The sequence below is a fragment of the Chiloscyllium plagiosum genome, chromosome 50 (genome assembly GCF_004010195.1).
Source record: "Chiloscyllium plagiosum isolate BGI_BamShark_2017 chromosome 50, ASM401019v2, whole genome shotgun sequence".
Lineage (NCBI taxonomy): Eukaryota > Metazoa > Chordata > Chondrichthyes > Orectolobiformes > Hemiscylliidae > Chiloscyllium > Chiloscyllium plagiosum.
The window spans coordinates 4888723-4911607 of NC_057759.1; the positions used below are offsets into that span (position 1 = coordinate 4888723).

At 45.1% G+C, this 22885-nt stretch overlaps 1 protein-coding gene across 11 annotated transcripts in view; it reads right to left on the minus strand.

Annotated features, from left to right (window-relative positions):
* Positions 1–1215: 1215 nt before the first annotated feature.
* LOC122544513 (platelet endothelial cell adhesion molecule-like) overlaps positions 1216–22885 on the minus strand; it is a 50120-nt gene continuing 28450 nt past the window's right edge. For 8 of the 11 annotated variants that reach the window (XM_043683757.1, XM_043683761.1, XM_043683756.1 and 5 more), the window contains 11 exons: positions 18846–19124; positions 17795–18067; positions 15000–15284; positions 13767–14069; positions 12377–12475; positions 11353–11383; positions 10725–10798; positions 7930–7989; positions 7218–7277; positions 5723–5757; positions 1216–3744 (listed from right to left, as the gene is read on the minus strand). In XM_043683757.1, the coding sequence (XP_043539692.1) occupies positions 3625–3744; positions 5723–5757; positions 7218–7277; positions 7930–7989; positions 10725–10798; positions 11353–11383; positions 12377–12475; positions 13767–14069; positions 15000–15284; positions 17795–18067; positions 18846–19124 (1619 nt within the window). In that variant the 3' untranslated portion in view covers positions 1216–3624. Of the gene's footprint in view, positions 3745–5722; positions 5864–7217; positions 7278–7929; positions 7990–10724; positions 10799–11352; positions 11384–12376; positions 12476–13766; positions 14070–14999; positions 15285–17794; positions 18068–18845; positions 19125–22885 lie in introns of all 11 variants that reach the window. The other 3 variants (XM_043683753.1, XM_043683758.1, XM_043683759.1) reach the window with 3 other exon arrangements.

The following is a 22885-nucleotide window of genomic DNA, read 5'->3' on the forward strand; positions in this document are numbered from 1 at the left end:
GAGGACCTTCAGCCCATTGCCTCTGTGCTGGACAGTTTTGAGTGACAGTTCAATCTTGACTGCTCGATCTCTGCTTCAATTCATCAGCTCCTCCGCTGACAGCAACTGGCCTTCTGTGAAACATGTGACTGACAGTTGGGTCAAGTTGAACTCGAAAGGCAATGTGTCATATGAGTTTAGATTAGAGTGGTGCTGGAAAAGCACAGCAAGAAGGCTTTTGCCCGAAACTTCGATTTTCTTGCATCTCGGATGCTGCCTGACCTGTTGTGCATTTCCAGCACCACTCTGATCTAAACTTTGGTTTCCAGCATCTGCAGTCCTGACTTTTGCCTCCTGTGTGATGTGAGGAAGCTCGGTGTGGAAATGACCGTGGGTAATGTCACCAAAGTGCTTCCCAGTCGCGGGTTAACATGGTGGGTGTTGTGAGTGTGTGCACGCTAACTAGTCTGTGGTGTATGAGGCTACGCAACATAATTCCCATATTCTCTCCATCACAGTTACAACGCCAAGGTGATGGGGAACAGAAATGTTGTTTCTGTGTAACGTTACATCACCTGGCCGCAACAAATTATAGACACATCAAAAATAGGAGCAGGAATAGCCCCTTTCATCCTGCTCCCCTCTAGCCCCCCCCATTGAAAAAGATGGAATTTGGATCCCTGGCGCTGCGAGGCAGCAGTGCTAACCATTGAGCCACCGTGCTGCCCATAATTAGAGGATAGATTGGGGTGTAAGGGAAACAGGAATGGGTAGAGCGGGGCTCAACAGAAATGGGAAGGTGATAGAGATGGGGAGGAGAGGAAATGCGAAAGGGTGATAGGTTGGAAGAGGCAAGGTTCAGAGGAGGGATCATTGAGGAGAAATGGGGAGGAGAATAGAGTTGCGGGAGATTGAGAGGATATGGGGTGGAAAGCGATGAAGTGGGGGAAGGGGGATTGATTATCCCCCTTTCCTATTTCCCGTGCACCCCACTCTAGCCCCCTCCCCTGTTTGCCCCCCCACTCTACTCCCTTCCCCTGTTTCCTCTGCCTGCCCAACTCTATGCCAGTTTCGTGTTTTCCATGCCCCCCACTCTATTCCCCTCCCCTCATTTCCTTTCTCCCCAAACTATCCATATTCTATCCCCCTTAAGTCCACATGGCTTTGTAGAAAGGTCACTTGATCTGAAACATTAATTCTGGTTTCTCTCCACAGATGCGACCAGACCTGCTGAGCTTTTCAAGCAATTGCTGTTTTTATTTCTGATTTACCGCATTCACAATTCTTTTAGTTTTCATTCTCTGATAATCATCTCATATCGCATTAATAGAGTTGCACCAGCTTATCTTTATTTAATAAAGAAAATCTCCCAATATGTTATGTACTGTAATTTTGTTCATCACTGAAAACGGAATTATTCTGTACAAAAGCAAAGGCCACCAAGACAGATGCAGTTTAGTGTCGGCGTGAGGTTAGCTAATTTGGGAGCAAGGACAGGAAGATGGATTATTATCTGAATGGTGATGGATTGGGAAAAGAGAATTGAGGACTGGAGTTGGGATGTCATGTTACGGCTGTTCAAGACATTGAGCAGGACATATTTGGAGTATTGCATACAATTCTCCTCACCCTACTGTTATTAAATTGGAAAGGGTGCAGGAAAAGTTTACAAGGATGTTATCAAGGCTCATGGGTTTGAATAATAAGGGGAGGCTGGATAGCCTGAGAAGATTTTTTCTCTGGAGGGTCAGAGTCTGAGGGGTGGGCCCCATAGAGGTTTATACAGTCATAAGGGGCATGCATAAGATGAATAGCCAAGGTCTTCATGCCAGGGTTGGAAAGTGGAAATGAGGGCATAGATTTTAGATGACATTGGAGAGATTTAAAACAGACCTTCGGGGCAATTTACCACGCTGCGTTTGGTGCATATACGGAACAAGCAGCCACGGGAAGTGGATACAGTTACAATATTTTAAAAGAATTTGACGGGCACATGGATAGGAAAGGTTTCGAGAAATGCGGGTCAAATGCACGCAAGTAGGGATGGTTCCATTTCGGAAGCCTGGTCAGCATGGATGAGTTGGGCTGAAGTTTCTGTTTCTTTGCTATATGACTCTATGATGCTGTAATTAGCGGCATGCATACTGTCCTTGCCAGCAATGCCTTACATCCTTTGCATGAACGAAGGGCCGTGATGTTTAAAAACTGATAGCCCGAGTCTTTGCTTGGTCTAATGCTCAACAATTCATCGACATAGCCCTGCTGTTCTGTTGAAAGACACATGGGACCTATTGACCAGAACCTTCCACTTTCACACTGTCATTGCCCCTGATGGTGTTTATCAGTTTGCAATCAGATCTGCTCCTTTTCTGATGGAGAGCAGTTTTCAGATCATTACGAGGACGGTATTAAAATATTAACATCTTCAACAAAGCCTGTATTAACATCAGACCGAGCCCTTATGTGGTGCCGTGGCAGTGTCCCTACCTCTGAACTGAGAGGTCAACTTTTCTTTTATTCACGGGATGAGGGCATCACTGGATAGATCAGCATTTATTTTGCATCTCTAAATGCCAGAGGGAACTTAAGAATCAACCGCATTGTTGTAGACCTGGTGTCACAAGTAGGCCTGAAGAGGTAAGAATGGCAATTCTGTTCGCTAAAGGACATTAATGAACCAGATGGGTTTTACTGACAATCGATTCACTATGACAATCAGTCTCTTAAGTCCAGAATTTTTTTTGAGTTCAAAATCCAATATCTACCATGCTGGTATTCAAACCCTAGTCCGCAGATTATTACTGGGGTCTCTGGATTGACAGTCCACAGATAACACCACCAGGCCATTGCTTCCTCATTCAAAGTTCAAGTCTGTTGCTCTGGAGGTGTGTGATAACCCCACCTCCGTCAACATGGCGTTTCCAGAACATCTGCAGCGAGAGAAATCCCACACATTCGCACAACAGTGTTTGGAATCTCAGAAAGCCAGATCAAAGCATCCGGCAGGGGTTTTGGATTGTTGAGAGATCTCTCCTCCATGGAGATTCCCAATCAGCCATGCTTCCTCCGTCCCGATCTTCAATGGCTTGCAGCTCAGTGCCCGTTCTGTCCGTGGGGCAAAAATTTGCAAGTTCGAGCCCCATGTCACAGGAAATATTCTCCCTGAAAAGTAACTATTAAAACTGCCTGGTTTCTGTTTTAGTATCTCCCTCCTGTCAGAACTGTCTGACAATTTCTGTTCGAAGTTCTGTTCTAGTCAGTATGGGACAGATTCCTGATCGTCCATTCATTGAAGGGGCCAGACGTATTCTTCCCCTTAAACGTCAACCAAATGAAAAGCTTAATCCTCAGATATGTACATGAGAGCGAAGGAGATGCAGGTATTAAATATCCAAAGACAACTAGCAGCCAAAAGAGTTTAGTAAATTCAAAACCCAGTGGTGTACAGAATTGATTAATGGTCACACTGACGTGAAAGGAGCTTCCCCAGAAGAAAATAAGTGGAGTCAAAATGCATTGCGAAAAATGGTGTCCATCATAAAGTTAAGAAGTTTGTTATCTGTACACAGGAATTACATTGTACCGCTTTATCAACCGGTGTATAGAACCGAATGAACACCCCCACTCCATCTGACTTCTTGTTTATTACTTCCGCGGAATGTTCATGTAAACGTTTCCATCCTCTCCGTCATCTTCCTGCGAGGGCTTGCTGAGGTCCAGTTTGGCGTATGTGATACAAGATTCATCAGGGTCAGTCTTTGAATCCTGCAATGGAATGATATTGGAAGGAAATTGGAATCTAGTGGGAGCAAGAAGCTGAAGGGGAAGGAGAGGTCAGTTGGGTTACAGGTAGCAGTGAGTCTCAGAGGAAGATGGGAGTCACCATAAGGCGGTTCAGGGCTTGCAAGTTAGAAATCTTGGCAAAGTGACACTGTCCCAATCTCTGAGCCAGGCGGGCAGAGTTCAAGTCCCACATGCTGCTGTGGTGTGCTATGTAGAGATAGAAGCTGGAAGGTGATGTGGGAGTGGGACAGGACTTTGGTGAGGCCAACGTCTGCACTATCATAAGGATGTGATACACTGGAGGGGATGCAGAGGAGATTCACCAGGATGTTGTCTGGGATGGAGCATTTCAGTGATGAAAAGAGGTTAGATAAGCTCAGCTTGCTTTCTTTGGAATAGAGTAGACGGAGCTGGTTTGATTTTGTTTCCATTTACTTATGGGACGGCATCGCGACTGGGCCCAGAATTTGTTGCCCTGTCTCCAGTTGCTCTCCTGAGCCACTGTACTCCCACCTTCTGAAGGTTAACTCACAATTCACGTAGGGAGGGAATTTCTGCATTTAGACCCAGCAACCCTGAAGGAACGGCTGATGTATTTCCAAAGGATGTTGAGTAGCTCACTAGGGTTGGTGTTCCCGTCTGCTACCTTTGTCCTTCTAAGTGGAATTGGCTGCGGATTTGAAAGGTGCTTTCTGAGGATCTTTGCTGACTTCCTACAGTGCATCTTTTAGATGGTACACATTGCTGCTACCAATTGGGTCCAAATGACAACGGCCTGGCAAGTATTTAACGTCAATATCAGTGATGTTTTAATACTGTACGAAAGGGAACTGGAACATCAACACCAATATTGCCCCAACTTTGAAACTCACTTGTCTCTGGGCATTGGAAGTGGAATGCGAAACATTGAGAAATTTACTCCATTGAGAAAGCGTTGCCGGTTATTTTCCATGTGTTTAAAAGCACATACAAACTTGGGAGGGAGGGGGAGCAGAGAAAGAGGATGCAGAGATGCGTCAGTGTGATTTGGACAAGTTGAATGAGTGGACCAATGAACGACAGCTGCAGAATATTGTGGATAAGCGTGAGATGATCAAATTGAGAGCAAAAACAGGATGGTGAATTATCTGAATAGTGATGGATTGGGAAAGGGTGAAGTGTAACAAGGCTGGGTGCCCCTGATACACCAGTCACTGCAAGTGAACATCGCAGAAGCAGCAGGCTGGCCTTCAGAGTGAGAGGATTCGAGACCAGGAGCAGTGATGTCTCGCTGAACTTGCACCGGGTGAGACCACATCCTGTAGTACTGTGTGTGCAGCTACTGGGTCTTCTTATCTGAGGAAGGACGTTCTGTCTATGGGGAGGGGGGGGGGGTGGGGGTCTGCAGGGAAGATTTCCCAATGTGATTCCTGGGATGGCAGGACTGACGGATGGAGAGACACTGGATTAGTTAGGATTATATTCACAGGAGTTCAGAAGCATGACGGCGAATCTAATAGAATTGTAACAGGACTAAACATGGTGAACACAGGAAGTGTGTTCCCGATGAACAGGAGTGAGTACAGAACCTGGGGATTACAGTCTAAAGGAGACAGAGTAGTACTAAGTTTGGGAGTAATGTCTTCACCCAGAGAGTGGAGAGCCTGTGGAGTTTTCTGCCACAAAAAGCAGTCAGGGCCAGAACACAGGATGTTGTTTAGGAAGGAGTTGGATAGAGTTTTTAAGGACTAAATAGAGAAAATGGGGGAACAGGAGACTAAGTTGGATCATTCTATTGAATGGGGAGAGTAGTCTGCAAAGGCTGAATGGCCTACTCCTGCCCCTACTTTCTATGACGTATGCTTCAATTAGTCTGATAATAATCAGCAGTTGATGTTTTACATTGTGGATGCAAGGTATAAATCTACCGTACTTTCTGTGGCAATAGCCGTGGTCTATTTAGACTTAAAATGTAACATACCTTCTTACCATCGGTGGAAAAAACAATACTCTTCCCTGGAAATAAAATACAACAAGATGAAACTGATCTGGACCCATCGAAGGCTGATCAATACTAAATACAGAGCTGCATCTGTTGAAATCATATCTCTGCTTTTGTCAACTTTGAAAAAAAGAAAAAAGAATCAGTGCAACGCTTTCTAATTGGATTCCGAATTTCTCAATCAATCCCGACACTGCAAAATATCGCATTTAGAAAATTCAGCTCTGTTAAAATCGTACAATTGGTTTTTCTGATAAATAAGACGGTTTATCAGTTATTAGGATGCGGGTCAGTGCAACATCTTGAACAGGCCATCTTAATCTCATCAGCCTTTGTGTCACATGCCCAGTTGTTCAGAAACGACTATTCAGGTTGCATACATTTTGGTTTTAACTCCTGTATGTTGCTAGTTCAGTGTAGTTCACCTGGTTGGATGGCTGGAGTTTGCAATGCATTTGCCAACAGCATGGTTACAATTCTAACACCAGCTGAAATTACCCTGAGGAACTCTCCTTCTAAACCTCTCCTCTCTCATGATGCATGATGACCGGCAAATTAATTTGACAATCCTCCCACTCCTCTCTCCGCCCCCCCCCCCTCTCTGTCTTTCGCTGTCTAATGAGAAAACAGGATAATGGCGTGGACGAAAATGACATTTACAGCTCATCCCCTGACACGGTGACTGAAATGAGAGACAGATCTCATTATAGATAAGACCAATTCCAGTTGAAAATTAGTTTATGGGTGTTGAGAAGCATCTGCATGATAATTGTAAGTTCAATTCTTTGAGCAACAATATAATGGGCGGTGCTTTTATTTTCTCTGTCATCTCAAATTGGTGAGTGACAATATTTAGCCAATCGGCTTTAAGCATTATGTGACAAAAACAGGACTTGCTTTCTGTCTCTCCACAGATGCTGAGTTGCTCTAGCATTTTCTGGGTTTATATGCTGCAAAACTAAATCTGTTTCTCTCTCTTTCTCTCCACAAACGCTGCCAGACCTGCTGAGTTTCTCCAGAAATGTCTGAATTTGTTTGAGATTTACAGTATCTGCAGTTGTTAGCTTTATATGAAAATGATCTATAATTGCCTCAGTGAAGAATAAAGTACATATCCCACTGCCATTCTCATACACAGAATGTATATAAATGTGCAAAAAGTGATTCTGACGCAACTACTATCATAACCCACCCACCAACATACACAACTACATCCATCTCTAATTGCTCTTTGAATTTGTTTTGGGTCGCTGACAACATTTAAATGATCTCTGAATTCTTTGCCTTTACGCCATTGACAGAAGAAGAAAGGGACAGAGCAGATCAGATTGGAGATTGTTTCTGATTGGCTGGAGCTTCCACTTTCTCAGCCACTGGGATTGTGCTATTGTTGGAGCTTCAGTAATCTCACCCCCACTGATCTCCCCCAATCCCATCTCATACATTCATAGTATTGAAGAGAAGAGATCTTTACCAGGCTCTGTTCCCTTTTTGATGGCGACCTCTGAATAAACCAAACCCGCAGTGGTGTTTTCTACAAAGAAATAAAGTGTAACAAGAAACACACATCAATCTGAGCATTATGTGACAAAAAAGGATTTGCTTTCTGTCTCTCCACAGATGCTGCCAGATCTGCTGAGTTTCTCCAGCACTTTCTGGGTTTATATTCTGAAAAGCTAACTCTGTTTCTCTCTCTTTCTCTCCACAGACGCTGCCAGACCTGTTGTGTTTCTTCAGAAATATCTGAATTTGTGTCAGATTTGCAATATCTGCAGTTGTTAGCTTTAAGCGAAAATGATCCATAACTGCCTCAGTGAAGAATAAAGTACATGCCCCACTACCATTCTCATGCACAGAATGTATATACATGTGCAAAAGGTGATTCTGACGCAACTACTATCATAACCCACCCACCAACATACACATCCCTCTCTAACTGCTATGTGAATTTGTTTTGGGTCGCTGACAACATTTAACCCAACTCTGAATTCTTTGCCTTTACCCTATCGACAGGAGAAGAAAGGGACAGAGTGGATCAGATTGGAGATTGTTTCTGATTGGCTGGAGCTTCCACTTTCTCAGCCACTGGGATTGTGCTATTGTTGGAGCTTCAGTAATCTCACCCCCACTGATCTCCCCCAATCCCATCTCATACATTCGTAGTATTGAAGAGAAGAGATCTTTACCAGGCTCTGTACTCTTTTTGATGGTGACCTCTGAATAAACCAAATCCGCAGTGGAGTTTCCTACAAAGAAATAAAGTGTCACAAGAAACACACATAAATCTGACAGCTTCGCTATAAAGGGCTAAATGATCTATAGATCAAATAGAGTAGATAGATACGTAGGTAAGAGAGATTGTTAGGCAAATACATTTTAGACTGAGATAGATAGGAGCTTGATTAGGAAGGGGGATGAAGGTTAATAGTGAGAAAGGAGGAGAGTCAGGTTGAGGAATATATCAGACCCGATTAAGGGGGAGGAGGTGCCTTGATAGGCTGAATTGCCTAATTCTGCTCCCATATCTCACGTCCCTATGATCTTATCTAGATAGATCGATAGATAAATATGTATACAGAGACATTTCATTAGAAATCATTAAGTTAGCCAAGACCTCTCTAAAGACTGCTGTACAGGAAACGTGCTCCTCTTCATTATTATTTGCTCAGGCCACATTTGGAGTATTGTGGATTGTTTTTGTTAGCCAGGCGAAAGTGAGGACTGCAGATGCTGGAGATCAGAGTCAAGATTAGAGTGGTGCTGGAAAAGCACAGCATATCAGGCAGCATTCGAGGAGCAGGAAAATCGAAGTTCTGGGCAAAAGCCCTGCATCAGGAATGTGGCAGGGACCCTCCGGGGTGGAAAGATAAATGGAGCGGGGTGAAGCTGGGGAGAAGGTAACTAAGAGTATAATAGGTGTATAGAGGTCGGGATGAAGGTGATAAGTCGGAGAGGAGGGTGCAGCGGATAGGTGGGAAAGAAGATTGGCAGGTAGGGTAGGTCATGAGAATGGTGCTGAGCTGGCAGGTTGGAACTGGGGGAAGGTGGGGAGAGGGCAAATGTGGAAACTGGTGAAGTCCACATTACTGCCCTGGGGTTGAAGTGCTCCGAGGTGGAAGACAAGGTGTTCTTACTCCAGGCGACAGGTGGTGAGGGAGTGGCGGTGGAGGAAAACCAGGACCTGCATGTCCTCGGCAGTGTAGGACGGGGAGTTGAAACGTTCAGCAAACACCCTGGTGGGGTTGGTTGGTGCAGGTGTCTCGGAGATGTTTCCTAAAGCGCTCTGCAAGAAGGCATCCAGTCTCCCCAATGTAAAGGAGACCGCATCATGTGCAATTGGTACAGTAAATGACATTGGTAAATGTGCAGGTGAAACTTTGAAGGATGTGGACGGCTACTTTGGGGCCTTGGATGGATGTGAGAGGGGAGGTGTGGGCCCAGGTTTTGCAATTCCTGCGGTGGCAAGGGAAGGTGCCAGGAGGGGAAGGTGGGTTGTTGTTGGGCGTAGAACTTACCAAGTAGTCACGGAGGGAACGCTCTTTGTGGAAAGTGGAAAGGGGTGGGGAGGGAAATATATCCCTGGTGGTGGTGTCCATTTCGAGGTGCCAGAAATGTCAGCGGATGGTGTGGTTTATGCAGAGCTTGGTAGGGTGGATGGTGAGGACCGGGGGGTTTTGTCCTTGTTGTGGTTGGACGGGTGGGCTTTGAAGGCAGAGGTGCAGGACGTGGATGAGATGCATTGGAGGGCTTCCTCAAACACGTGGGAAGGAAATTACGGTATTTCAAGAAGGAGGTCATCTGGTGTGTTCTGTGGTGGAACTTGGTCTTCCTGGGAGCATATACAGTCCAGGTGGAGGAATTGGGAATATAAGATACCTACCAGATGATGTGGAAGCATTAGAAAGAGTGCAGAGAATTTTCACTAGGATGTTGCCAGCTCTCAAGGACATTGGCCAAGAGGAAAGGTTAAATCGACTTGGATTGTTTTCACTGGAAAGACAGCTTTTGAAAGGAGACCAGATAGAGATCTACGACATTATGAGAGGCATATATAGGGAAGATAGTGAGAGGCTTTTTCCAGGGTTGATGTTTCAACTTACAAGGGGGCACATTTCAAGGTGAGAGGGGGAAAGGTTTAAGGGAATTGTGCGAGGAAGTTTTTCACATAGTAAATGGTTAGAGCCTGAAAAGCATTGCCAGAAATGACCGTGGAAGCAGGCATGTTTAACAGGCCTACGGGTGGCCACATGAACAGGGAGGGAATAGTGGGGTAGAGACCAAATAAAGGCATGAGGTACTTTTTTTAGTTTGGTTCGGACATGATCAGCACAGGCTTGGAGGGCCGAAGGGCCTGTTCCTGTCCTGTACTTTTCTTTTGTTCTTTTCTTTTCATGACCCCCTTTGAACCTTCCATCGAGAAGGAAACGTTATGATCAGCACAGGCTTGGAGGGCCGAAGGGCCTGTTCCTGTCCTGTACTTTTCTTTTGTTCTTTTCTTTTCTTTTCATGACCCCCTTTGAACCTTCCATCGAGAAGGAAACGTTTCTTCCTGTTATCTTTTCTAAGCTCCTTATCATTTTGCACATCACAAACATGAAGCAGTTCGCATTTTTGGAGGTTTTATGGATTGAAATTTTGGGCATTGAAAGCGGGGAAGCAGGGACTAAGTTGGATGTTCAGCCACGATTCTATCAAATGGGCAGAGCAGGCGAGAAGGGCCAAATAGCCTATTCCTAGTTGCTATAGGAACCAGAATTTGAGTTGGATGGTTAGCCATGATCGCAATGAAAGGCGGGGCACGCAAAAAGAGCTGAATGGCCTACTCCTGTTAACTACTTACTGCATAACACTTCAGCCACCGCAGCTCTAAGGAAATCGGCCCTATTCGAGCCCGTCCAGAATTTATCCAGAATTTCTACCAGGTTACAGTACACTCTGACTGTGTGGGGCTCTTTAATCATACCGTTACAATGACACTCACCAGCAGTGTGTGCTGATCCAACTACTGCATACTCCAGATTGCTGGCTGCTGCCCCTTCACCAGAAGGTTGGGATCTAGTTACAGTTGAAAGGAGAAGGAAAGGAAGTCGTCATTTCGAACACAATGCTTTCAAAACCATGTTCAAATTTAAGAAAACGGCAAAGCTATCAAACAAAATAAAAAAAAAACTCAGTGAGACCTGGTATTCCCTGGTCCCATGTCTCTGGTTTCCATCCAAACATGGAGTGTTCTCACCCTCAAGGAGCTGCCCAGTTCTCTATCTTGTTTTCACTCTTATCCTTTGGGGAAGGTGATCCGCCGTCCTTACCTGGGCTGGGCCTACATGCGACTCCATATCCTGGTTAAATATTACTGCTCTCTGGGGCACTTAGTGATTGACAACAAATGCTGTCCTAGCCAGTGACAGAATCATTCCCGATAATGAATAGAAGTTGTCTGGGACCTTACTGGAGAATAGTATCCTGGTTTGTCTATAAGACCTAGGTTAAAAGGATGCAGTCATATCCAAGCTCCCTCTATGACTTCTTCGCTTCTGTCGTCTCTCCCTGATTGAGAGGAATCGGGATAAACAATGGCAAATATAAAAACTGTAGTTTCAGTCACTTACTTCCTGGGCTGTGACACAGTTGACGAATTGCCTGCAGGGAAAGAGAGAATATTCTCAGCATCATTTACAGTAGCTCTGCACTGTCACAGACAGGAGCTGCCAAAGCGTTATCTCAGTCAGAAACAGGGAACATACAAATCAATAGATGATAATTGTCAAGCCTGTCTTAATGCATTAAACAGCTTAACATATAGCAGCTGTATAAGTTTAGGGTGATGGGTAGGGCTAGTGTGAGGGGTAGGATTCTGATAACGGTTAAGGTTAGTGTTAGGGTATTTCGTTTAAGGTTAGAGTTATGGTGAGGTGTATGGTTTGGATTAAGATAAGGGTTAGAGGCAGGTTAGGTTTAGGGTTAGGGCCAGGGCTAGGGTTAATTTTCGGATTAGCATTAGCTGTTTCGTTAGGGCCAAAGTTAGAGTTAGGGTTAAGGTTATGATTGAATTACGATTAAGTTTAAGGTCTGAGTTTGCGTTAAGGGTGGGATTGAGTCTATGGTTAGGTTTAGGGTAAGAATTAAGGTTGAGCTAGGTTTAAGTTTAGGGTTAAGCTTCGGCTAGGGTTCAATTTACGGGTAGGATTAGGTCAGCCTGCCCAGTGGATACTGAATAAATTTAAGGAATATATAGACAATGTTTTAACGAGTCATAGTTTAAAGAGAGTGAGGCATTAAAGTGAAGTTGATCCAGATGCATTGCCCTAAATGACAGAACAAGATCTTGAGGTGCTGAATGTGCTCATCCTGTTCCCGACTCTCATGGTCTTACATCTCTCCTCTTCTCTGAGGTGCTTTGACATAGAGTGGTGGGGTGTGGTGGGTCACAGTTACCCGACCAGCAGGCTAGCGTTATGAGCACTCTCCCTCCCGACTGTCAGGAACACGACCTACTCCAGATCCCGACCTTCACCTCCTTCCCCCGGCTCTCCCATTCAGCTGAAAGGTTACATTGTGTTGGGGGGTGGGGGGGTAGCACTGTCATGGTGTGAGGATGTGGAACAAGTCCCATTCCCATGGAATGTTACAGACCTGTGTCCCTCCAGTGGATGTAGTACCACAACACAATCAGGCCAACCAACAGCAGAACTGGGAGGAGCGACGCCATGATTTCCTTGGAATAACCCTGAGCTGGAATCCAACAAGAATATTCAGCTCACGTTAACAAATTCACCAGGAATTTTTATCACATCACCCCTGCAAGAGGTACACAGTTAATATCAGACTGACCAACACCTACAGATATGTAACTCCCTGCCAGCATAGAGGTATCGAGAGTCTCAGAGTGTGGCAGAATTTGCCCCACTGAGCTACCTACACCAACCTCACTTTCCCACACTAACCCCACTTTCCCACACTAACCCTCCACAGCCTTCAATGTTATGACATTTCAAGTGCCGACCCAAGTACTTTGTGAAGGTTGGGAGATTCCTGCTCGGCAGTATGTTCTAACCCCCAACACCCTTTGGGTGAAACAATCCTCAAATCTCCCTTCAAACCTCCCGTCCTTCAATTTAAATGACGTTTCCATCCTTAACATGGTTACTGACCCTTTTACTAGGGGAACACCTGTTTCCTTTTTCCCCAGTCCCTTCCCCGTTATGTTGTGGCTGTACAGGACATTGGTTAGGCCACTGTTGGAATAGTGCGTGCAACTCTGGCCTCCTTCCTATCGGAAGGCTGTTGTGAAACTTGAAAGGGTTCAGAAAAGATTTACAAGAATGTTGCCAGCGATGGGGGATTTGAGCGATTGGGAGAGGCTGAACAGGCTGGGGCTGTTTTCCCTGGAGCGTCAAAGGTTGAGGGTGAGAGGGGAAAGATATAAAAGAGACCTAAGGGACAACGTATTCACACAGAGGGTGGTACATGTGCGGAATGAGCAACCAGAGGACGTGGTGGAGGCTTGTACGATTGCAACATTTAGAAGGCATTTGGAGGGGTATATGAATAAGGAAGGATTTGGAGGGATTTGGCCGGGTGCTGGCAGGTGGGATTAGATTGGGTTAGGATATCTGGTTAGCATGGACGGGTTGGACTGAAGGGTCTGTTTCCATGCCGTACGTCTCTATGACTCTATGGCTCTATATCTATTGGGTTCCCCCTCAGCATTTCCTGTTCCATAGAAAAGATTCCAAGATTATCCAGCCTCCCACTGTTCCTCGCTAAAATCCAGCGAACATCCTGGTAAATCTAATCTGCACACTGCCCTCTCCATGAGGCATTAAATTCCAGTTTTTTATTGCATTCAAATTCCACCAGGAACAAAACCCAATACTATTCGGGATCAATAACCTATGTTAATACCACCCAGCTATCACCTCCCCAACTGAGATGGTTAACAGTTTCTGATTAGCACAGACTGGATGGAGCCAATGGTCTTTCTCTGTGGTCTGTCTATGTTCAATCTGAATGTCAATGTTACCTCGTAGCGTGAATTCGATGTAGTCGCTGGTCACATTAAAAATGGTGTGGTTGGCTCCTTTGTTGATTGCTGCACAGTGATACCTTCCGACATCATCTCTCTGGAATGAATGAATAACCATCTCACCACCGTCGGCAGTCACTTGGTAGCTTGCACTGCCGTTTCTTAGCGACATGTTGTCACGGTACCAAACGAACTGGGGCTCTGTGCCTTCCCTCACCCGACACCGGAGAACAAGGCGGTCCCCAGATTGTATCTCAGTCCCGTTAATGAAGAAAATTAGCACAGCATCTCTGACAGGAACTGAGGAGAAAACACACCGTGACAAAAAGCATGGAGTTTACCCATTGATTCAGACCCACTGTTGGAACCAGTTTGACACAATGGTTTTAAAAGAGAGTTACGGAATTCGATAGATTCAAAAAACTAATGCAACGGATGGATGGCATTAAACTGGAGAGAATACCGAAGAAATGTACAAGGATATTGCAAGGATTCAACACTCTGAGTTTCAGGGAGAGGCTGGTTAAGCTTAGCTCTTTTTCATTTCAAGTGTAGGAGACTGAGTTGATATCACAAAAAAGTGTGTAAGATCTTGGTTGGGGTGAATTAACTCAGTCTGTTTTCCTACGTTGTGGAGTCGAGGACTAGAGGGCAACAGTTTAAGTTTCGACAGGAAAGATTAAAAGGGAAACCTGAAGAACAACTCTTTTACACATCGGGTGTAACGCATATGGAATGAGCTGCCAGTGGAGTGGCAACACTTAAAAGTCATTTGGACAAGTACTTGGATAGGAGTGGTTCAGAAGGATATGGACCAAGTGCAGGGACATTGGGGTGGACATTTTGGTCGGCATGGACCAATTTCAGCAGAAGGGCCTGTTTTGTTACTGTAGGGCTCTATGATTCTGATGTGCCGCTGTTGTTTCAGAAAGTATGATGCTGGAATATGTATAGTTGACGTTTCGAGTATAAACTCTTCATCGCATTCCTGATGAAGTTTTTATGCCCGAAACATCGACTCTCCTGCTGCACGGATGCTGCCTAACCAGCTGTGCTTTTCCAGCTCCTTACCTTTTCACTCTGATCTCCAGCCCTCTCTCAGTCTCTGTGTTGCTTTAGTCAAAGGTATGGCGTTCAAAAACGAAGCACCAGCTTTGAGTTGGTCTCAGCAGCAGTTTTCCCGAGCTGATGGTTTAGTTACTCTTTGGGAGAGAGTCCTTGTGAACTTACCTATCACTGCGATCTCTATGTCTTCACTGTGTTGAGGGCCTGTCACTTCATTTCTCACTGAACAATGGTAATGCCCTTCGTCCCTCCTGCTGATAGGCCCGATGTTGTAAACAAGCTCAGTGCTGTTGGAAAGCTCCCTGTACAGTTCCACACTTGAGCTGTTGTAGAATTGGTAATAAATCGGCAGAGAACCATTGGAGACTGAACAGATTAAGGATCCTGGGTCTCCTTCGATCAGATCCTTTTCGGGTTGAATTATTAGTTCCGGTTTTGACACTGGAATTCCTGTAATCATTGATCATTGCATTTGGCGGAATTAATTGCAAACTCAACTATAAACATCACCACAGTCACACAAAAATGCATATCCTTTTGTTTTTGTTCATTCTTTGGATGTGGGTGTCACTGGGTACTCGAGTATTTATTGCTCATCCCAAATTGCACAGAGGACATTCGATGGTTGTTGGGCTGCAATCAGCCTTTGGAATTGAATTCAGATTCTCCCATATGGTATGGTGGGATTTGAGCCGATTCTCTGAATTTTTAGGACATAGAATAGTACAGCACAGGGACAGGCCCTTCAGCCCATCGTGTGTACGCATGATTTGGATGTCATTCTGTACGAATTCCATCTGACTACATGTGGTCCTCATCTCTGTACTCCCTACATATTCAAGTGTCTGTCTAAATGCCTCGTAAACATTGCTATCACATTTGTTTCTACCAACTGTTCTGGCAGTGTGTGCCAGGCACCTATCACACTCTGTGTAGAATCATAGAGTCATAGAGATATAGCGCACCTTCAGTCCAACTCGCCCGTGCTGACAAGATATCATAAATTAATCTCATCCCATTTGCCAGCAGTTGACCCTTATATCTCTAAACCCTTCCAATTCATACACCCAACCAGATGCCTTTTAAATGTTGTAAGCTTACTGGCCTCCCCCACTTCCTCTGGCAGCTCCTTCCATAGATGCTCCATCCTTTGTGTGAAACTGTTACCCCTTAGATCCTTTTAATCTATTCCCCTCTCACTCTAAACCTACCTGTCAAGTATTGGACGCGCCCACCCAAGGGAAAAGACTTTACCTACTTATCATTTCCATGCTCCTCAAGATTTTATAAAGCTCTATAAGGTCACCTCTCAGCCTCTAATATTCCAGGGAAAACAGCACCAGCATATTCAGTCTCTCCCTATTGCTCAACTCCCCCAACCTTATATCCTTGTATTTTTTTCCAAAACTCTTTCAAGGTTCATAACATCCTTCCTTTTGGAGGGAAACCAGATTTGCTCACAATATTCCAGAAGTGGCCTAACCTATGCGCTGTACATCCGCAACATGACCTCCCAACTCCTATACCCAATGCTCCAACCAGTAAAGGAAAGGATACTAATTAGATTCTTCATTATCCAATCTATCTGCATCCAAACTCCACTTTCATGAAACTGTGAATCTGGACTCCAAGGTCTCTTTATTTAGCAGCACTCCCCAGGACCTTACCAATAATTGTATAAGTCTTGCCTTTATTTGCCTTTCTAAAATACAGCACTTCACACTTATCTAAATTACACTCCACCTGCCACGCCTCAGCCCATTGGCCCATTTGATCAAGATCCTTTTGTACTCTGAGGTAACCTTTCCTCGCAAATCGCCTTTAAACACTCCTCCTTTCACCTCAAAGCTGTGCTCCCCACACTAGTATTTGATATTTCCGGGGAGAGAGACTCTGACTGTTCACTCTGTCCATGCCTCTCATAATATTATATACGTCATACAAGTACCCTTACAGCGTCCAATCCTCTGCTGGAGACAACTCAAGTTTGTCCAACCTATTCTCATAGCTCACTTATTCCAATCCAGGCATCATCCACGTACACTTGTTTTGCACCATCTCAGAAGGCTCCACATCTTTGTTACAGTATATCCTTCAAATGAGACAGAACTAAAGTTTTATACAGCTGCAATATGACTTGCCAACATTTACACTCATTGCCCTGACTGATGACAAGCATGCCATATGACTTCTTTACGACGTTATCCACTTGGGTTGCCACTTTCAGGGAACTATGAACCTGCACTGCAAGATCCCACTCTATATCAATGCTCCCAAGAGTCCTGCCATTTACTGTATATTTTTCTCATGCATTTCACCTACCAAAAAAATGAATCAACTCATAATACACTGGATTAAAATCCATATACAATTCCTGTGCTCAACTTTCAGGTTGATCTATATTCTTTGACAACCTTGCGCACTGTCCCGCAACTCCACCAAATGTCATGTGCAAACTTACTAATTAGAAGTGGTAAGTGCAGAAAAACTGTTATTGATAATCGAGAGACATCCAGCGGTCGCAGTCTAAAAGAGATGGAGTTGGACTGAAATGGGGACGAATGCCTTCACCCAGGGAGTGGGAGGCTGTGGAATTCTCTGCCACAGAGAATGGTCGGAGCCAGAAAATTGAATGCTGTTTCAAGAAGGAGGTGAATAGAATGCAAGTGGCCAAGGAACTGAGTTGGAAGAGCAGCCACAATCCTAGTGCATGGGCATATCAAGCTCCAAGGATCGAATGGTCTGTTGCCATATACATGTTCCAATAATTTACTAGGCAGTGAATCCCACAGGCTCCTCAGTCTCTGTATGACGACATATCTCCCCATCTCACCCAATACGTTGTGCTCTTTGTCTCTAGCTCTCCAATATATGTCTGTGAGATATGGGGTGTGATGATAAATTGTCTCTATTCTGAGTCTTTAACAGTTAAAAAACGGACGATAATAAATTATACTTACGCCTGATGGACAAATAGAGCTGATTACTGCGTTTCCACACCTTCCCGTCTGTGACTTCACAATGGTAAGTACCCGAGTCTGTCGGATGAGCTGATTCAGAGATGTAATCCCTGTGGTCTGACGGAGACTGGAGAGGGACCTCATTTCTGTAAAAGCTGTACCACAAGGAAGCTTGGGAGGGATACTCTTCAATCCAGCACACCAGTTTAACCCGTTGGCCATCAAACAGCTGCCCCTCAGGATGCACGGTCAACATCGGGATGGTGAACGCTTCTGGAAAGCAAAAGGACATGTTTCTGTTTCAACCTGTGGAGTGCCTGGGCTTGGGGAAACTCGGTGATCAGAATGAGAGCAAGAAAATCCTGAGACGGGGTTAGTGCATGAGATTCCTAATAATCCTTCAAGGCCAATCAAGGCTGTTAACATAGTGTCAGCTGGAGGTCAGATTTGGTGACGATTGCGATAGAATTTGGAGTGAATAAATACAACCTCAGCGAGAGTATTGCACTCGGTTCTGGAATCCACATTCTAGGAGGGACAGCACAGCACAGAGAGAAGATGTGGAGGCAAATTTACCAGGATATTGCCCTTGGGGCTGGAGAGTTTCAGTGATGGCGAGAGACTGGAGAAAGTGTTTTTGTTTCCTTAGAGCAGAGGGCATTGAGACGAGGATGAGGGTCATGATTGAGATTTATAACATGATGAGGCGTGTAGATAGGGTAAACAGGAAGAAACGTCATGCATTTCGTGGAGGGATCAATGACCGAGGGAGGGAGTATAGATAGAAAGTACGGGTCAGGAGTTTTTAGAGGAAATGTGAGAGAAAGCATTTTCACTCAGAGGCTCTGGACCTTACTGCCTGTAAGGTTGGAAGACGCCAAAACCTTCATCACATTGAAGAGTGTTTAGATATGACTTCACAATGCAAGGTTATGGGGCAACGTGCTGGGGAAATGGGGCTTAGAGAATAGTGAGGTGGCTGTTTCTGACTTGATGGGTCGAAGGGTATTTAATATGTTCTTCGGACTCTGCAATAATGATAGATAGTTACGTTTAACAGAAATGTGAATGCTGTTGCTCCTCTTCATCAGTCCGTAAACCGTATTGATCGCTTCACAGGCGTAATTCCCAGAAACGTTTGCAGCCGCTGAGTTAATGGTGTACACGCTTCCATGATCAGGTGCAGTCTGCAGTGCTGCGCTGTCTCTGTAAAACCAGTAGTGAAGCTGGAGTGAGGGCCATGCCACCAGGACAGTGCACGTCAGCGTGAACTGGAGCCCCTCGAATACTTCAGCTGGCTCCACCCTCAGCACGGGCTTGGCAAATCGTTCTGGAATAGAATATGTAATTGGGACTTATCAAGCAACTGTTATCAGAGAAAAGAAGGCACTATGGTGACACGCAATGAAGAATGTGAACATTTACTGACAAAGTACATGGGAGAGGGCAAAACTTTATCTTTCTCTTACTTCCCAAATTTCAAACTCCGTTTTGATGCTACTAGTGCCATAGAATGGTGGAGACATATAGCATGTATGGCACGGTGGCACAGTGGTTAGCACTGCTGCCTCACAGCGCCAGAGACCCGGGTTTAATTCCCGCCTCAGGTGACTGACTGTGTGGAGTTTGCACATTCTCCCCGTGTCTGCGTGGGTTTCCTCCGGCTGCTCCGGTTTCCTCCCACAGTCCAAAAATGTGCAGGTTAGGTGAATTGACCATGCTAAATTGCTCGTCGTGTTAGGGACAGGGGTAAATATACGGGAACGGGTCTGGGTGGGTTGCACTTCGGCAGGTCGGTGTGGACTTGTTGGGCTGAAGGGCCTGTTTCCACACTGTAAGTAATCTAATCTAAAAATCTAAACACACTCTTGTGCCCAACTTGTCCATGTGGACGGGATCTCCCATGCTGATCTACTCCCATTTGCCACATTTGGCCTATCACCCTCAAAACCTTTCCAACTCAAGTTCACAGAGACAAAGAAAGAAAGACCATTAGACAAAGTCATACAGAGACATAAGGAGGGGATACATTTGGCATTTGCCTCACACCCAGCCTAGGATACAGAAAAACAAAAAGGGGTTTGAGCTATAGGGAGAGGCTGAAATGGCTCTAGCATTGCTACAGAGAGGTGGCCATCAACGTTTATAAAATCATGAGAGGTCTAGCTAACGAGAATAGTCACTTTCCCAGGGTCGGACAATCTGAAAGCAAATGGCATAGGTTGAAGATGAGAGGGCAAAGATTTAAAACTGACCTCAGGGGTCACTTCTTCCCAAGCATTGGTCGAGCTGTCAGTGGAAATGGGTACAATGACAACATCTAAACAACATTTGGTAAGGTATGTGAAACGGAAAAAATTGGAGGGATATTGGCCACAAGCAAGCAAATTGGACAAGGTCAGTTTAGGAAACTTAATTGTCATGGATGAGTTGGACCGAGGGTTTGGTTTCCATGTGTTTCTATGGCTGTATAAAACTAACTATTAACTTAGGTATTGATTTACTTTTTGAGAAGCAGACTGGTAGTGTGTGGCAATAAGCATAGCTGGTGGGAACATTGTAACAACAAGGTTATTCCAGTTCATCTCCTTCACACACACCTTCAACCATGACATCAAATTCACCTGGACTATCTCAGATACCCCCCCCCCCCCCCAGCTTCCAGGACCTTTTCACCTCCATCTCCAACAAACAATTCAACACTAGCATCTGTTTCAAATCCACTGACTCACACAGCTATCTTAACTACGCCTCCTCCCACCCAACTCCCCTGTCAACAAGTGATCCCTTACTCCCAATTCCTTTGCTTCAGCCGTATCTGCTCCCGGGGTGAACAATTCCATTCCACAACATCCCAGATGGCCTCCTACTCTGACGACCATAGTTTTCTATACCCCGTGATCCACAATGTCCTCAACCACATCTCCACCATTTTCCACACCTCTGGCCCGGAAACACCACTCCCCAACCACAGCAAGGAAAGAGTCCACCTGGCCCTCACACCCCTATCTGCAAATCCAGCGCATCATCTTCTGCCAATTCCTCCACCTATAGTCAGACCCCTTCACCAATGCAATATTTCCCTTCCCACCCCATCCACTTTCCAAAGGGACCATTCAATTTTCTACTCCTTCATGAGGTTGACACTCCCAACCAATCTCTCTTCCATATTGGCATCTTTCCCTGTGTCTACAGGAGGTAGGAAATCTGCTCTCACATGGCTCGTCTTACTTTTGTCTAAGGCCCCAAAGAATCATTCTAAATCTGACAGAGGTTTATCTTCATTTCTTCTAACCTGATTTATTACATCCATTGCTCCCAATGTGGTTTCCTCTACACAGATACTGAACAACAACTCGGGGACTTGTTCAGGGAATATCTGTGGTCTCTACGCTCCAATCACCCCCACCTTCCGGCTCCCTGCCATTTCAACTCACCCTCCCACTCCCCCAATGTCATGTCCACCCTGGGTCCAGTGACTCATCACAATCACCTCCAACGTGCATCTACGTTTCGCCATCCCACCTACCTTCCTCCCCAACCTGACACCCCTCCTTCTAATTATTACTCAGCCAACTTCCCCAACCGCAGAACTGATGAAGATCCTGGCCTGAAACTTCGACTCCCCTGCTCCTCTAATGCTGCTTGACCTGCTATGCGTTTTCCAGCTCTACATTTATCGGCTATTCCGTGTAATATCTTAGCTTCCATATAGAAACAGAAAATCACAGGTTTCATGCCTTCGGCCCATCATATTAATCCCGCATGCCCACAGCTGTCTATTAATGGTTGCCTTGTGTTAATCATTCATAGCAATTGCTGGACAGCTTACCGATCGCCAGAGCGCAGTTAATGGTCAGCCGCATGGATGTGGGGAACAGGAGTCACATGGAAGCCAGACCGTGTCAGGAACGGCAAATTTCCCTCCCAGAAGGACATTAGCAACACATATAGGGATTGACCGATTATTAGTAGCCCTTTAAATTCCAGATTTTTATTATTAGGTCATGCTATCACACAACAGATCCTTTGGCTCACCTTAACCTTATGCCCTCTAGTTTTAAACTCCCCTTCTCTATGGAGAAGAACTTTGTTGTTCACCTTATTTATGCCCTTGTGATTTTGTAAACCACTATAAAGTCAGCCCTCAGCCTCCTTCACCCCAGGTGTTATCCATATGTCTCAAACTCTCCATTTTCGTTTACAGCTTTGTAAACCTTATTTTTACCCTTTTAAAGTCAAATTCCACAATCTGCCATGACGACATCTGAACCCAAATCACTCCCTGCCTCACTGGATTAATAGGCTACTGGTAACACCACTAAGCCATCACACGGCTGGTCTGTGGTTTGAGTCTGCAGCCTTATGATGTGTCATTTTATAATCTTCTAATTTATTATGAAAGTTTCGATCATGTCCAAGACTCAGAATTTGAATTAATGATCTAAACCACAAAATTAAAAGTCTTTATTTGTCCTTTGCTGCAATCCATCTTGAACGTTTGTGGTCTGGTTTACTCACTGTCCTTGAATGAGGACAATGCCATCCCCATTGCCCTCGGCCCACACTACTTGTCCCATTACTTCTCGAACTGTACCTCAGCTAAAAAGAGAGAACCACGTTTTTCTTTATTATCCGACAGATCAACAGTGTCTTGGGAACCTTTTCAGCACCACCACAATTTCTTCTGCACAGTTCTTAAATTACGAAGCAAGAGAGAAAGGGCATTGTGAGTACATTATGACATGAAGAGTTGCAGCATTTAATGGCAAATGTGCGAAAACAGATTTGCAGAGATGTTTCAAAGACTCTGTGGGCTGAGTTATACGGAGAGGCTGGATAGTCTGGGAAGTTTTTCCTCAGAGTGTCGGAACTAGAGGCTATAAAATCATGAATAGCATGGGTAGGGTGAATAGCCAGTCTTTTCCCCGCGGTGGGGAGTCCAAAACTTTAAGGACATAAGTTTAATGTTAGTGGGGAAAGATGTAAAAATGACCTGATGGGCAACCTTTTCACATAGAGGGCTTGTGTGCCTGTGCGTGTGTCTGTGTGTGTGTTGTGGGTGGGGGGGGGGGGGGGGGCGTTGGGGGA